General features: G+C 54.5%; 1 protein-coding gene across 3 annotated transcripts; it reads right to left on the reverse strand.

Moving 5' to 3' along the window:
* Positions 1 to 635: 635 nt before the first annotated feature.
* On the reverse strand, positions 636 to 9,722 carry LOC116499074 (AN1-type zinc finger protein 5-like). 3 transcript variants are annotated; one of them, XM_032203682.1, is made up of 6 exons: positions 9,600 to 9,722; positions 7,437 to 7,610; positions 5,954 to 6,047; positions 5,125 to 5,243; positions 3,367 to 3,477; positions 636 to 1,420 (listed from the first exon to the last, which is right to left on the reverse strand). In XM_032203682.1, exons 2-6 carry the CDS (start codon positions 7,585 to 7,587, stop codon positions 1,272 to 1,274), a joined length of 624 nt encoding a protein of 207 aa, XP_032059573.1. In that variant the 5' UTR covers positions 7,588 to 7,610; positions 9,600 to 9,722; the 3' UTR covers positions 636 to 1,271. The 3 variants fall into 3 exon arrangements, with proteins under 3 accessions (XP_032059573.1, XP_032059574.1, XP_032059572.1); XM_032203683.1 differs by having other exon boundaries at positions 5,954 to 6,044; positions 9,596 to 9,722; XM_032203681.1 differs by having other exon boundaries at positions 9,596 to 9,722.
* Positions 9,723 to 14,228: the final 4,506 nt, after the last annotated feature.

Raw genomic sequence — 14,228 nt, forward strand, 5'->3', positions numbered from 1 at the left:
CCACACCGCACTGAGATCTGTGAAATTCTGAAATCTCCACACGCACAAATGAGGCAGGATTCCCGTGGGGCTCACTCAGTGCCAAGGCTCGTTCCCAACCAGCACGACACCAAACCCCAGGGCACGGAGCCAGGCTGGCAGCCCTGACACATCCCAGCACTAAAACGTGCCACCGCTCACACGCCCTGGTAAAGTAAAACCTGAGGAAAACGTTGGCAAGGGGCAGCTGAAGCGGGGCAGAGGCTGCTGTTGCCCCTGGGACCCATCAGGATGTCAGTGCTGGTGAGACAGCTGGAAGCTGGCAGTCCCAGCCCCACTTTCCCCAAAAGCGGAGCCCTGGGGTCCCCCCTGCCGCTTCCTTGCCCCCCCCCCCGAACCCTCTGTGTGTGTTTTGGTGTTCCCCAGATGCTGCCATGTGTGGTTCTGAGCTCCCCAGAGCCCCCTGGGTGCCCTTCTGTGTTCCCCAGGGCTCTCCACGTGCTTTCTGGAAAGCCCCGGAGCCTCTCTATGCACTTCTGGGCACCCCAGAACCCTCCCTGTGACTTTGTGCCTGCCCCAGAGCCCTCTGCATGCCCTTCCCCACGTGGAGCAGTGCTTGCTTCCACGTCCTGACCTGTGGCTGGAGGGTGTCTGTGTCACGGCAAGCCACAAAATAACTTTACTGTGCCACACTCTGCAGCTTAAGGATGCAGTTGCTTCAACAACAGCTTCTGAAAGGGAAGGGAGGGGTTTAGGAGGCATTAAACTACAGAATCCGCTTTTCTGCGTCTGAGACCAAACACCGCTCGGCGGGCAGGGGTGGGACGGCTGCTGGGAACCCTCAGCTTCCCCTTCTGCGTCCTGCAAGAGCAGACGGTGGGGCAGAGGGAGGGAAGTCCGGGGGCAGCTCAGGGGCTCCAGCCACGAGTCCCGGGCAGTTTGCAGGGCCCGGAGCCGCGGGCTGGAGGGACGGGCTGGCTGAGCGCTGCTGCCTGTGCCCACGCGCTGCCCCGGCAGAAGATGAGCGCCAAGGTGGCACGTGGAGCACGGGAGGGCCGTCATCCTCGTGGGAGCTGGGCAGAAATGGATTGGCTGAGCCCTGCAGGACTGCGGGGAGAGGAGGAACACCATGCTTCTGCCAAGGAGGTGCAAGGAGCCACCCTGCCCAGGTGCTGGTTTGTGTGTGCTGCTGGATCCCCATGTCCACTGGTGGGGCTGGGAGGAGGAGGGAGGCCGGGAGGCCGGGGGGAGCACCAGGCCACCAGGCTGTAGTTCGCGCCGCTCAGCCCCGTTCACAGCTTCTGGATCTTCTCAGCTACGACAACGGGGTTCTCCTTCCGGATCTTCTCAGCGGCTTCTGCCTTGTAGTCATAGGGGCAGGCGTGCATGTCTGAGTACCGGTGAATGGCACAGAACAGGTTCCCGCAGCGGCAGTCAAAGCCTGTGGGGAAGAAGAGCAGAGACAAAACCACATCAGTCACCACCCAGCAGGGTCCAGCCCTCTCCTGCTACACCGTGAAGCTCCCGTAACGCAGAAAGAGGAGGCCGAGCCAGTGAGGGGGGGTCTGTGTCCTCCCTGGGTGAAAGGGAGCTGGGGTAGGGCACGATCTTGGGCCACAGTTTTGGTCTCTTCTGGTTGAGCCGCTCTCAGGGCTGCTGTGAGCACACACGTGCTCCGGGCAGGGCCAGCTGTCACAGCAGTGGGAAAAGCTCCCCAAGCAGCTGCTCTCCTCCTTCCCCAGGGACAAGGAATATGCAGGAGACTGCAGAGAGCCTGATTTCTAGCCCAGGCCGTGAGCAGGCAGCCGCAGCCGAGCCCTCCAGAGCATCACAGCAGCAGCACCTGGACTGGCCAGCAGTGAGGTGGCGAGCAGCAAAACCTTGACCTCATCAGCATCACTTTCAAGCTGTTTAGGCCTTCAAAGTTTGTAATTTAGTCACTTCACTTAGACACAGTGCTGTCCAGAAGTGCGACCGTTATCACAGCACATGGGGAAACTGAGGCACTGAGAAGGGAAGGGATTTGCTTCAGCACAGATCAGCTCCCCACTGTGCCAGCAGTGAACCACGCTCTCCCTTGTAGCAACTACAGGCTGCACAGATCCTAAACACAAGGCTATGAGGTGCCAGTTTACACCTACTTGAGAAAACTCGTTTTATCCTAAATGCCTTGAATTCTCAGGAGTTTCCTGCAAGTTGATTCCTACAGGAGAAGTGACTTCTGAGCCTGAAGCTCTTAAGGAAACACCCATCCAGGAAATCTCTCCTCCCTGCAGATCTGAAGGGTAGGCACAGCCACAAAATAACTTCATTATGCCGTACTCTGCAGCTTGAGGATGCAGTTGCTTCAACAACAGCTTCTCAAAAGGAAGGAAAGGGTTTAGGGGGCACTAAAACTACAGAATCCACTTTCCTACATCTAACACCAAACATTGCCTTCCCTGCAGTCCCAGCCTTATAAACCTGCACTTATTCTATGACAGTGCCCTCAAATCTCCAAGCTCTGAAGTGCCAGGTGCTGGACAAACCTTCTGGGCCAGACTCTGCCAAAGCAGCTTACATCAATGAAAGCACAAGTGCAAGTGCAGCTGCTGACTGCTGAACGCACTAAGGAGGCTAAAGAGGAGAGAGCTCTGCTAGAACAGCGTGACCTGCACGGCGCTAAGGTTAACTTCTGCCAGGGAAAACTAAATGCCAAGAGTCAGTTTAGGGGAATTATGTTTTTATTAACAAATTGCAGGCAAGTTAACTGCTTCACCAATTTTCTTCCAGGGCCAGTTTTCCCAGTGATTCTACAATTGATACCAGCCACCCGACACCACTGCAGTACCTCTTGCTATTTGGCTTTACAGGCTCAATGCTCAGCGCCACCCTGCTCTAAGAAAGCTAATGGCACAAGTCAAGCAACTTGAACAAATAGGATGAGTCCTAGAGTGAGATTTTCAGTTTGACTCTAACTCCCTTCATATCAGTATCACCAAGGTTTTACTGCTGATTTGAATAGGAGCAGAATCAGATCGACAGCGAGCACTGCCTTTGCTTCTGCAAACAGCTTTTGCCAAGCAGCAGAAATAACCCCACAGACACTGCTCCATCCAGTTCTGCAACCCAGAATTCAAGGGCTGGCAGGGAAACTGTGACGAGCGTCAGATTCCCCACGCTACTGCCAGGGACAGCTCTGTTTGCAGATCAGAGTCCTCTTCCCACCTGCCCTATGGCACCACGTCTTGCAGATGTGAAATACTTTTGGGAGGGGTACCTCCAAGCACTGACCCGTGCCAGTCCTCTGAACTCAGGCAGCATCACAGCACGAAGTGATCTATTTGCGGGGCTACAAAACCCAACTGCTGAGGCTGCAGGCAGGTTTCCTCACAGTCAGGGTCTTACCAGTCAGCCCTATCTTCTTCCGGCACGTGAAGCAGCGATTCTTTTTCTGTTTTGGCTTTTCTGAAGATGTCTTGCTCTCAGCTGTGTTCTGAGATGTTTCGAGGAGAGTACCTGAAACAAAGACAAGGGTTTTGTTACCTGTCTTGATGAACTACACCACACATTCATTTTATTCCTGTAGCCACTTGATTCTGGGTCTGTGCCAGACAAACACCTCCACCTGCATATTCTGGCCTCGACAGTTAACAGCCTGCAGACATCGAACCCCTAACTGAGGTTTGTCTTCTTCCACAGACAGAGATCTGTGTGCCCCACGCAGCTTCACGTTCTTTCTCAGTTCCCTAAGTCCAAGACTCAGAAACACCACCAAGATATTAAGGTTTAGCTAAGGCATACATAGGGTAACGTGACGCTATTTAGCTCATGCTGAGAAAAGGTAATGCTAAGTAGAATTACCTGGTGCTTGCTGTGGGTTAAGAATGCACACAGACAGTCAGCTTAGCTGATGTTCAGTAATACAAGTGCACATCTGAGCCTGGAGTTAATCTTTGTTTTAAAAAAAAAAAAAAAAATTAACCCCTTGTAAGTACTAGTAATTATTTTTGTTGACTCTTATGTAAGTGTTCCTCGTATGTAGGTCTCAGAATGCTTTGCACAGATACTCATCACTGTCTCTAATCTACCAAAAGGAAAACTGAGCTCTGAAAGCCAGATTGTTAAAGGTCACTGATGCTTAGCAGGATTTCCTACAGCACCTAAGCAGGCTAGAGTCAACAGGAGGGAGGAGCTCCAGCTGCTAGAAGATACACACCTGCAGCGCACACGGCACTGAAAACCAGGCTAAGGAGACCAACAGAGGCAGAGACAGCTTTGTGGATCTGACCCTAAACAACTTTCTAGTAACCCCACAACCAGATGAGGGACAGGCTCTTTCAAGTCTCTCTTTGACTGAACAGTCTCTCACCTGCCTGTTGTAAACTGTCTCCTGGGCTTGCAAGCAAGGGATTACCAAACAAAAACTGCACAATCACACGCAGTGACTGGAGTCTTTGTTGCTTTTTTTTAAAAACAGCTAACAACCCTGTGTTGTTTTCTTTTAAGCTTTGTACACAAGCAAACTGTCAGTTTTAGCTAAAGGTGGGTGCCTCCAATGCAATGTCGCTTGGTCACAGCTGTGCTGCAGCATGAAGTCTTGCCTTGTAACAGATCAACCAGAGGATGTGTCCTGCTGGCCAGTGACACCCACACTGCTCTACCACTTCCCCGTATCCTCTCTGCAAACAGACTGACAGCGTTACATCCCTCTGAGGAGCAGGGATGCCTCCGATCACACAGCACGATGCTTGGGCCACCGGCTGCCCTTGGCCACCATCACAAACACTGCTCCAGGGTCTCAGCTCCTCTCCCAGCACTACACTGGATCCATCTCTGCTCCTCCCTCGAGAGCTGGCACAGCCCTGCAGCGTGCAGCTGACAGCAGCCATGCAGCAGGCTGTGGGACGCTCTGGGCTTCCTGCCATTCACTAAGATAGGCGTCATGGAAGATGATCCTCCTGCCAGCAAGCTGAGGGCTGGCAGACACTCAGCTCTCAGCCCACGAAGCAATCTCTCGGCCTGCCCTCAGGGGCAGTGTTTTCTCTCCCTGTTACCTTCACTGCCAGTGGCTAACAACCGTCCCCTGGCCAGTGTTGTGCTTGCTGCTGAAAATGACTTGCTAGATTGGTGTCAACTTGTGCAAGGCCAAACCAATCAGTCTACCTGATGAGGAAGATGCTGATGTGCCTTCCTCTGTCTTGATGAACCCTTCCGTCTCGCTGCTGTTTTCTTCTCTGGATATGCTCATGGCTGTCATCTGATGGGTCACAGGAGTCTGAGCACTGGGAGCATTTGCAACGAACAAACCATAGAGCAAACACAAATATTTTTCTTGATGAACAGTTAGGCGGGAGAGATCTTCAGCTCATAAACTTAGTTTCATTATACTTGGAGGGAGCTCAGGAGTACAGTAGGCCACATGCCCTTGAGACTTGGGATCAAAGTTTTTTATAGGCACAAATATGTGATAATCTCTGTTTCCTTTTCTACCCCACTGTATCTCAAAGCCAAGGTAGCAGCCCCAAAAACAAGACCAAGGCCATGGAAACAGAGTTATGAGTCATGACTGTAATGTAATGGGAGAGCTCAAAAAAGTAGTAGTAGTGTCTTCCTTCCTATCAAATATGACTGAGGTCCCTAATTCTGCTCTCACAGCTCCCAGACTGGATCATCACCAGGTGCCTTCACTTAGGACTGAGTTGAAACCGAGCAGTTTAACATAGCTAGTGATGGACACAGAGCACTGGCTGTAAGAGAACCAGTTTACTCCGGGATTTTAATTTACTACTGACCTCTGGTACCTGACTTTGAACCAGTAATCATCGTCAGGAACATCTCAGTCCTCCAGTTAAACCAGGGTCACAGTGACCTGTGTTTGATCCAGCCTGTTTTACAGATTTCTTTGGCCATGCAAAGGATGAGAGCCCACCCCTTGTGTCCCAGGGTTGGTTTGTATCACGGCTGTAGAGACCCCCCCAGACTACGCCCCTACCTGGCTTTCACATCCTCAGGTGTGGAGTCTCCTTCTGCATGCTGCCCTGCAATCGAGTCTGCTGCCATGGGGCTGCTGTTGGGACCACTGGCTGCTGAGAAACAAGATCACAATCTCAGAAAAGTTTTAGAAATGTTAGCAAGTTCCTCAGGTGCTAGGAGAAAGCAGGATGGAGCATTTCCAGCAGGCTTAAACCTCCTGCTCTCTACCAGGAGCTGGCAGGGCACAGCCAGGTTGGGATCACTCCCAGCTCCCCTATTCTTACACTCTCCCCTCCAAATTTGTGTGTAGGTCTCTGTGGGGACAGAACACCAGGCCAAATAGACCTCACCATGACCCGGTGCAGCTATTCTTACACTAGATCAGGAATGGCTCCTTAATCAGGATCAGAGCAACCTTCTGAAACGAGCTGCTCATCTTCCTGAGAGCCAAAGACCTCACTTATGGAGATCTGCTCAGCTCCTCAGGATCTGTTAGCTCCTTTTACGAGGGGTGAGTGTATATTTGCAGCAGTTATATGCTGTGTACCTTCCACTACTGTGTGTTTTTTTAACATCTGGTACAATCTGACTTCAGCCACCCATGACACCTCTGGCACTCTTTGATTTCCCTTCTTTTCCTTCAGCATTGCAAAGCAAATGCCACATCAGCAGCAGAATTCTCCTATGAGTATAAATAGAAGAGTTGTAGTACCAACATCCCTCCAATCCAGTGTTACTTCTCTTAAGTATAAGAACCAGATCCCTCTCTGCTGAAAAGAACTGGCCTCAATAGAACCGTGTTGGTTTATGTCATTCAAGGATCTAAACCAGGGTGTTTAGAAAAACCCTTTGTGATTAATCCTCTGTCAGCAAGAGCTGATATACATTTTGAGTGGGTAATTCAAGCAATGCCATTACTACGCTCAGGAACAAAACTAGAGATCTCCAGAAGGCATTTCTCACTGGTGTTGTGAAGTCAGTACAGGGGGCATCTGCACAGACTCTCAGCAAGAAAAAACCCTGCTGCTGATGCTAAGAGCACCCCTTCTGTGTGCCTAGTTTCTTCCCAACTCACTGATATGTCAGCTGTGCTTAGATGCCAGAAACAAAGCTTTTATTTCATTGGTTTTGCCTATCAAGCTTGTTGAGAAAATTATGCAAACTCAAAAAGGCCAAATAAAATCCTGTTTGTTTGGAGGGACCAAACAAATGGTTTGGAGGGTCATGGTTTCCAGCAGTCACCACAGAACTCAGGAGGAAGGTTATAGTTATAAATCTGGGCCACTGTTAGGGCAAGTGAAGTTTTACAGTTTACTGGAAGGTGCTGACTGAGACGGGGTTTCACAAACAGCTGGGTCTGGGAAGAGAACAACCAACCCTCTTACAAGGAACAGAGTTTTTTGGGGGTCAATCTGCCGGTGACTAATACCAGTATCAAGCTCTAACACAGTTTGCATCCAGGCACTTATTTAAGATAGATTTCTGGGACAAAAATGCTCTACCTGATGGGCTTATCCGGTCACTGCTCTGTTGCCTCTGCAGAAATTCCTTATAGCAAATGGAGCACATCCCATTGGTTCGGGGGCTGCCATAAAATCCACAGCCAGTGGTGCACAGCAGAGGCACCTGGGTTTGATTCGTCTCTTGAGCCATTCTTTCTCCCTCAAGACACCAAGCTAAAAACAGGAATGAAAATGAGACAGCTGTTACGGTCAAAGAACTAGTTCATTGTATACTGCAGCTGATCAGGAAGGAGCACAAAGGATCCCAAGAGTCTGGTTCCTGCATGCACACAACAATGCAATCCGAGCCCCCTGAGCTAAAGATACAGAGGGCTTGTAAGCAGCGACAGAATACACAACTCTGCTGCCACAAAGCCTGAAAAGTCAACAGGAGTCCCTCCGAACCACAGAGCTTGCTAAACTCTCTGTAAGATACACACATAAGGCCTGGACGATCCGCTCTCAAATGTAGCAAGTGCCATCACAGCATGACTAATGACTCCTGCAAACACCGGAGCAACAAATACAGGTCAAACGGCCAGCATCCAGGTTAATTAGTTACAGTCTGCGCTCAGCACCATTCATTTTCACGACCAGACAGTTTTAGTTTTTTAATTCTCAGGAAGATGATGCAAGTGATTCAAAAGAAACCTACTGACTCTCAAGTCTGACATATTAAAAGCGTTTCCTGACATATGCTGCTGGATAAGGAGAACCAGAGGTTTCTATATTTAGGCTGGAAATAAGAATAAGGCTTCTTTCCATCAATAAGGTGCGGTTCTGGAACACCTCCCTAAGAGGAACAATAGAAACCGTGATCCTACTTTCAAAATGAATCTTACTCTCTGCATCCCATGCTGTTGCCTACATACCCAGGAGCTGACCCCTTCCAGCCACACGTGGCACAGCATTTATATGGCCAGACTGCACTGCACTCTCTAAACCGTAAGCAGTAACTCCCAGCAATAAATAAAAATAAAAACAAATTCAGATGGAACAAAGAGATATAAAACATAAAACATCATCAGTAGCTGGAATTATGCACTGTTCTGCAGGCAAGATCCTGCTTCCAGGGTAGCACCGAGCAGTGCCCCAGCACTACAGATTTACACCAGACAAAAAGGAGCACAGCACCCAGCCCGAGTGGCAGGACGAGTTCTTTCAGCTGGGTGCCGGAGCTCTGCAGCAAGGATTTCCCCCTTCCGTCATCCGCATTTCCTCAGGAAGCAGAGCAGAGCCAGCTTCCCCGGCCTGGTCCCTTTGTGTGAACAACGTGGCCGTGGCCTGTCCAGCTTTGGCACAGGACAAGGGACGTGGACGTTCACAGGTGGCTCTCGCTTGGGAGTGCCCTAGCAAACACGAGGCGCTGCTCTGGGGAGCTCCCAGCAGCGTGCCTCCTTCTCCCAGCACAGCAGACACACAAAGCATCCACAGCTTCACAACTAACTCGGCCACTTTCTTTCACGCACCCACAAAACTTGCTCTGCAAAAGGAATAAGGTGACGGGATCACGAAATAACAACCCCCAGGAGCGCTCCTGTGGGAAGGAAGTGAATCAGCTCTGCTTTGTTCCTCCTTGTCCTCAGCTGTGCGATAGGAATCTCAGCTCTGCAACTGGGGTTTCCTTTGCAGAGCTCAGACCAGTGTTCCCGTTACCAGACCTGGGGTTCCTCAATTCAGACCAACCTCTCCTTCAGCACAAGCAGCCGCAGGAGCCTCCTCCGCACTCAGCTCCCCTGGCCAGGCTGCACAAAGGTTGTGGTTAGCACAGAGCAAACCTGAAAGGCTGAATCGCTGTGACTGCAACCAGGTGGCAACCACCACCACTCACAGAATGATTTTCATAAGTTGTTTCTAATTTTGAGTGACCCTAGAGACAGAAGTAGAGGATTGCTGCTACATTTGACAAGTTTAGCTACCCCTCAGCAGGCTGCCTTACCTAGCCATCCACGGGCAGCCCGCAGATGGTCACAAGCAGCACGTAGCCTTCCTGCAAAACCCACTGAAATACAGAACCCGAGGGGAGATCTGACCTCTTCCCCTTTTGCTGCTCCGTCCACGAGCCAGCCCCAGGCAGCCTGGAGGCGGCACCAGCTCAAGGCCGTCAGAAGCCAGGGCTAACACCGCTCCTGGGCCACCCAAAGCCCCCGTCCACTCACCCACCGGGCCTCCCGTCCGCCGCTCCGCTCAGAGAGGCGCCCCGAGGAAGCCGCCCCGCAGCTGAGCCGCTCCCTGCTCCAAGGCCAAGGCCGCCCCGAGCTGCCCGTGCGGGGCCGAGACCCCCACCTGAAAGAGAAACCCCAAACCCGAGTCACGGCCACGGCGCTCGGGACCCCTCCGGGACCCCAGCAGCTGCCGTTGGCGCGGGGCCCGCCGCGGGGAGGCCCCGCAGGGCGCTGTGGAGCCCCCGCGGCCTCGCCGGCCCGGGGGGTGGGCAGGGCAGGGCGGGGGGAGGCCCTCCCCGGAGCTCGCCCTCAGCCGGGGCCGGGCGCCCGCTCCCGGCTCGCCGCAGAAATCGAGGCCGAGGCTTCGCGGCCTACGCGGAGGCTGCGGGCAGGGCCGGGCCGGGCCGCACTCACCGGCGGAGGCGGGCGGCCGCCGGGCCGGGCCGGGCCGGGCAGGGCCGGGCCGGGCCGGGCCGGGGGCGGCCGCCGGGAGGCTCAGGCGGGCGGCGGGCAGGGCGGGCGGCCGCGAAACATGGCGGGCGCGGCGGAGGGACCGCGGCCCCCGAGCGCCCTCCCCCGGGGAGGGCCCGACCGGGCGGGACGGGACGGGACGGGGAGACGGGGCCGGAGGGGAGGGCTGGGGACCCCCGGGCACCGGGCTGGGGCCCCCCGGTTATCGGTTTGGGGACCTCCTGGCACCGGGCGTGGGTGATGCCCGCTATAGGGAAGGGCCCTGGGGCCGCCCCATCGGCACCCCGTTGCTCTGGCTGTGAGGGTCTGGGAAGCCCTGCTTCAGGGGCTGGTAGCGGGGCGATGGTTGGAGCAGGTGGTCTTGGAGGGCTTTTCCAGCCCTAATGATTCTGTGATGCAGTTGGACACAGACTATAGGAGAAGGGACTGGGACCTCTGTGCCCTAAAGCTATAGGGGCCAGGGCACAGCTGATGGCGCCCCAGCTGTAGGGGGAGAGCTGGGAGTGGGGAGCCCGCTGCACATCAACATTGTTAACACAAAGTTAATTCAGAGATCATTTAGTCCCAAACAGGCCGTGTCGCTGCTGCTTCACAGACAGACAGGGATGTCGGGGTGCTCTGAGGCCCAGCATGATGCTGCAGAGCCACGCTTCCATTGCACAGGGAGGCACAGGCCGTGGACCTGCCAGCCCCGGCAGCGGCTGCAATCAACCCCTCGGAGTTTGCCAGCCGCCACCTCCCACGTTTTGTTCTGCTTCGTCAGCAGAATGAAAAAGCAGCGGAGTAGGAGAGCTCTTCCCTCTGCAGGCACTGGGCAATGGTGGTCGAACCGCTCCTTAGTGAACTATGCAGAGCCGAGTTCTGGAGGTTTCCAGCTGGAAGGCAGGCTGTGCAGGCTGCAGATCATCCCTGCTGCTCTTCTCTGAACCTTTTTTTTTTCTTTTTTTTTTTTTTTTTTTTCTTAAACTCTGCTTGGGTATTGTCACGACATCTCACTATAAGGCTGGTCCATCTGTGAGCTGGTGCCCAAGGTGCAGCCTCCTCCCTAGCCATGCTCTTGTGTTCATGACTTTGTGGGTGCCTCCTGCAAATGACTGGACTTGGAAAAAGTGCCAGGCAGGGCGTTTGGGCAAGCAGTGGGGAGCAAAACCCCTGAGAAATCACCATTAAGGTCAGCTGCTGCCCAAAAGGCTGGTTGTCTTCCCTGTCCCAGGGGCTACAAAAATGTTAGTGGGTTATGTGGGCACTGGCACAGTGTTACTGCATTTCTTCAGTTAACCAAAGCCAGGCTTTGCCCTGGGGATGCTCTTGGGGCTCCGGGCACCCAGGAAACCTTAAGGGGCTGTTTCCTGCATCTGTGGGTACAGTTTGATTTTTTTTTTTTTTTTTAAGGGCTGAATAAGTCACGCTTTGTCCCTCATCTGCCTGTGCAAGCATTCCCAGCCATGTCCTGGGGTGCACCCCCCTGGACCCACACTGGCGTTGGGGTCTGCACAAGCATGAATCGAGCAGCCCCAGGCACCGACACGAGAGCAAGGGGCTGCGCCGGTTCCCTCCAGGAGCTGCTGGGGCTGCTGGAAGATGCTGGAGCGAGCAGCAAGTCTAGCAGCCGCCACCCCCTTCCTGGGACAGATTAGGGTGGGGGGCACCCGGGGCAGCACCCCGAGCCCCCACAGCTGCTGGGGGACCCGGGAAGAGGCCGAGGCCGAGGCAGAGGCCACGGCGAGGGCGTGCTGGCCACCAGGTGGCACCAGGCTCCCACGGAAAGGTGGGCACCCACGCACGGACACAGCCCCCACCCTCTCACCCCCTCCATCTCCCCTCCTGCCCTCAACCAACCCCCCCCAGCCCCCTGCTTCCAGCCTGGGGTGGAAGCAGGGGCCCCAAGGAGGGTGTAGGGGCACCTGGCCAGAGGGACAAGGGCAGAGAGCAAGGGGCATGGTGAGCAGAGCTGTTACATATTTCCTCATGATGCTATTTTCATATTCAAGGCCGCAGGGGGCTCCTGGTTGACCCAGCCTGGACCTGTCCCCTCCCTGCTCCTCTCTCCCCTCGTCCCCTGACCCGCTGTGGTCACCGCTGCGGCACCAACGGCACGGGGACACGCTGCTGGAGCATCACCCCCTGCCTGGCACTGCTGCTGTCTCTGCCCGCTGTCGGGTGGCATCAGCCCCCTCCAAGGCCAGTCTCGGGGTTACCTAATGACTGCGCAGAGCACAGAAATGTCACTCCACCTAAGGGAGCAAGGCGTGCAGGGAGGGGAGGGCTGGGAGAGACGGGGTGGCAGAATCGAGGAGCAAAAGAGTATCGATTTCTAGCCAATTATCACTGTTATCAAAGCAGCACAATGAAAGGACGAGGACAAATTTCCAATACCCAGCCTGCCTCTCTGAGGCCAGAAGCTCGGCTGCACAGCACACATAAGCACACACGCAAGCACTTACGTCTGCACATGTACGTGCTTGTAGCACACGCATGTGCGCGCGCACACACACACACACACACACTGTGCACGTATCCTCCGCTCGGCAGCATCTGCTGAGCTTGTTTTCCCAGCAGAGTTAATCTCCCCAGCCTGCTCCACTGCCTTGGCTTTCGGTGCTGCCAGGATGTGCCTCCATCTGGCTCCTGCTGAGCGCGGGGAGGGCGCGGGGCTCTGGGGATGGTGGCAAAGCTCTGCCCCATGAGGAGCCCGGGCCGTGGGACCGTGCCCCTTTCTTATCCCCAGGCTGCTCTGTGCAGCTTTCTCCCTCCTCCTCCCCGCTGCCCGCAGCTGGGTGCAGCCCTGCTGCACCCCAGGGCTCTCCCAGGCTGTCAGCTGAATGCTTGCCCTGCAGAGGTTTGGTTTCTCATCCCTCGCAGGATGGTTGTGGGGGTAACACAGCTCTGAATTATGTTGCTCTCATCTTGTTGGTGGCAGGCGGTGTTTGGGAGCAGCGGAGATGCCCGTGGGGACCAGAGCCTGGCTCAAAAAGCATGCAAGAGACCGGTGCAACACCACGTAACGCACAGGAGAATCCATGCAGAGTGTGCTGGGAGATCTGCTGGGGATTCTGCGTGTTCCTTTCTGGCACTGCTGCTTCCCAAAGCAAGGAGCAGGACCCAAACCTTCACCACCCACCCCAGACACTGCCACCACCTCCTCCACAGCCCCGCTGCCCAGGCTCTGATCTCGCACAGCTAACACATTGACCCAGAGCTGTGCTAGCCCCTCACCGCAACGTCCCGCGCTCCCTGCCAGCATGACACACATCTGGGGAAGAAGAAAGGTGTGGGGGGCATAAAAATCCTTTTAATAGGCTCAGTGGGTTAGAAACCCCCTTGCAATTACCACCTTCTCCTTGTCCGGTGCGTACAAAGGACTCGGTGGGGTGCCGGGCATGTTCCTGACAAACCCAGCGCAGCGGCGGGAGCTGGGAGGAAAGAGCAGACGCGGGAGCCCTTTCAGACTCTGCTATTTGGTTGCAAACTGCTTAATTTCCTGAACAGAATGATATTTTTGTTGTTGTTGTTGTTTTGATGGAAGGACGGCACTTTTTTGGCATGTTACAATCCCAGGGCTATTCATCCGTCGCCACAGCAACGAGCTCCATCAATGGCCATCCGAGATTGCGGATGATTAGAGACAACATGTAAAAGGTGGAAGATGCTGGGCACCTCGCAAACCTCATCTTCCCAAATGACTCGAATTATCCTCATTATTTCTCCCCGGCCAATTCTCTCCCCAGTCCACAGGAGACGTCGCCGTTATATAAACACGGGAAGAGCGGCGTTACGAGGGCTGGTGGAGGAGCAGGGAACGGTCTTTTCTGGTGGGGGCTGACCTGGAAAACTTGAGACATGGAGAATGAGACCCAGCAAGATGCTCAGGGAGCTGCGAGCAGCTTCTTGTGCCCAGGGTGGGCATTGATGGGGGCTATGGAGAAGCAAGGTTGCTCCCAGAGCATTACAGGGAGCCACAGCCCTCACTGCAACACCACTGCCTGTTTTGGGGATAAAACAGGGGGAAATGGGTCGCTGGAGTCTGGAGCATCCCGGCAGAGGGGCTTCCCGTGGTAGTGGTGTCCACGGGGCTGCGCCAAAGCGCGGCAGCCATGAAACTTTAATGCAGCCTGAAATATTCATGGAGCTTTCAACGCCGACACAGAAATCGCAC

The sequence above is a fragment of the Aythya fuligula genome, chromosome 26 (assembly GCF_009819795.1).
Source record: "Aythya fuligula isolate bAytFul2 chromosome 26, bAytFul2.pri, whole genome shotgun sequence".
Lineage (NCBI taxonomy): Eukaryota > Metazoa > Chordata > Aves > Anseriformes > Anatidae > Aythya > Aythya fuligula.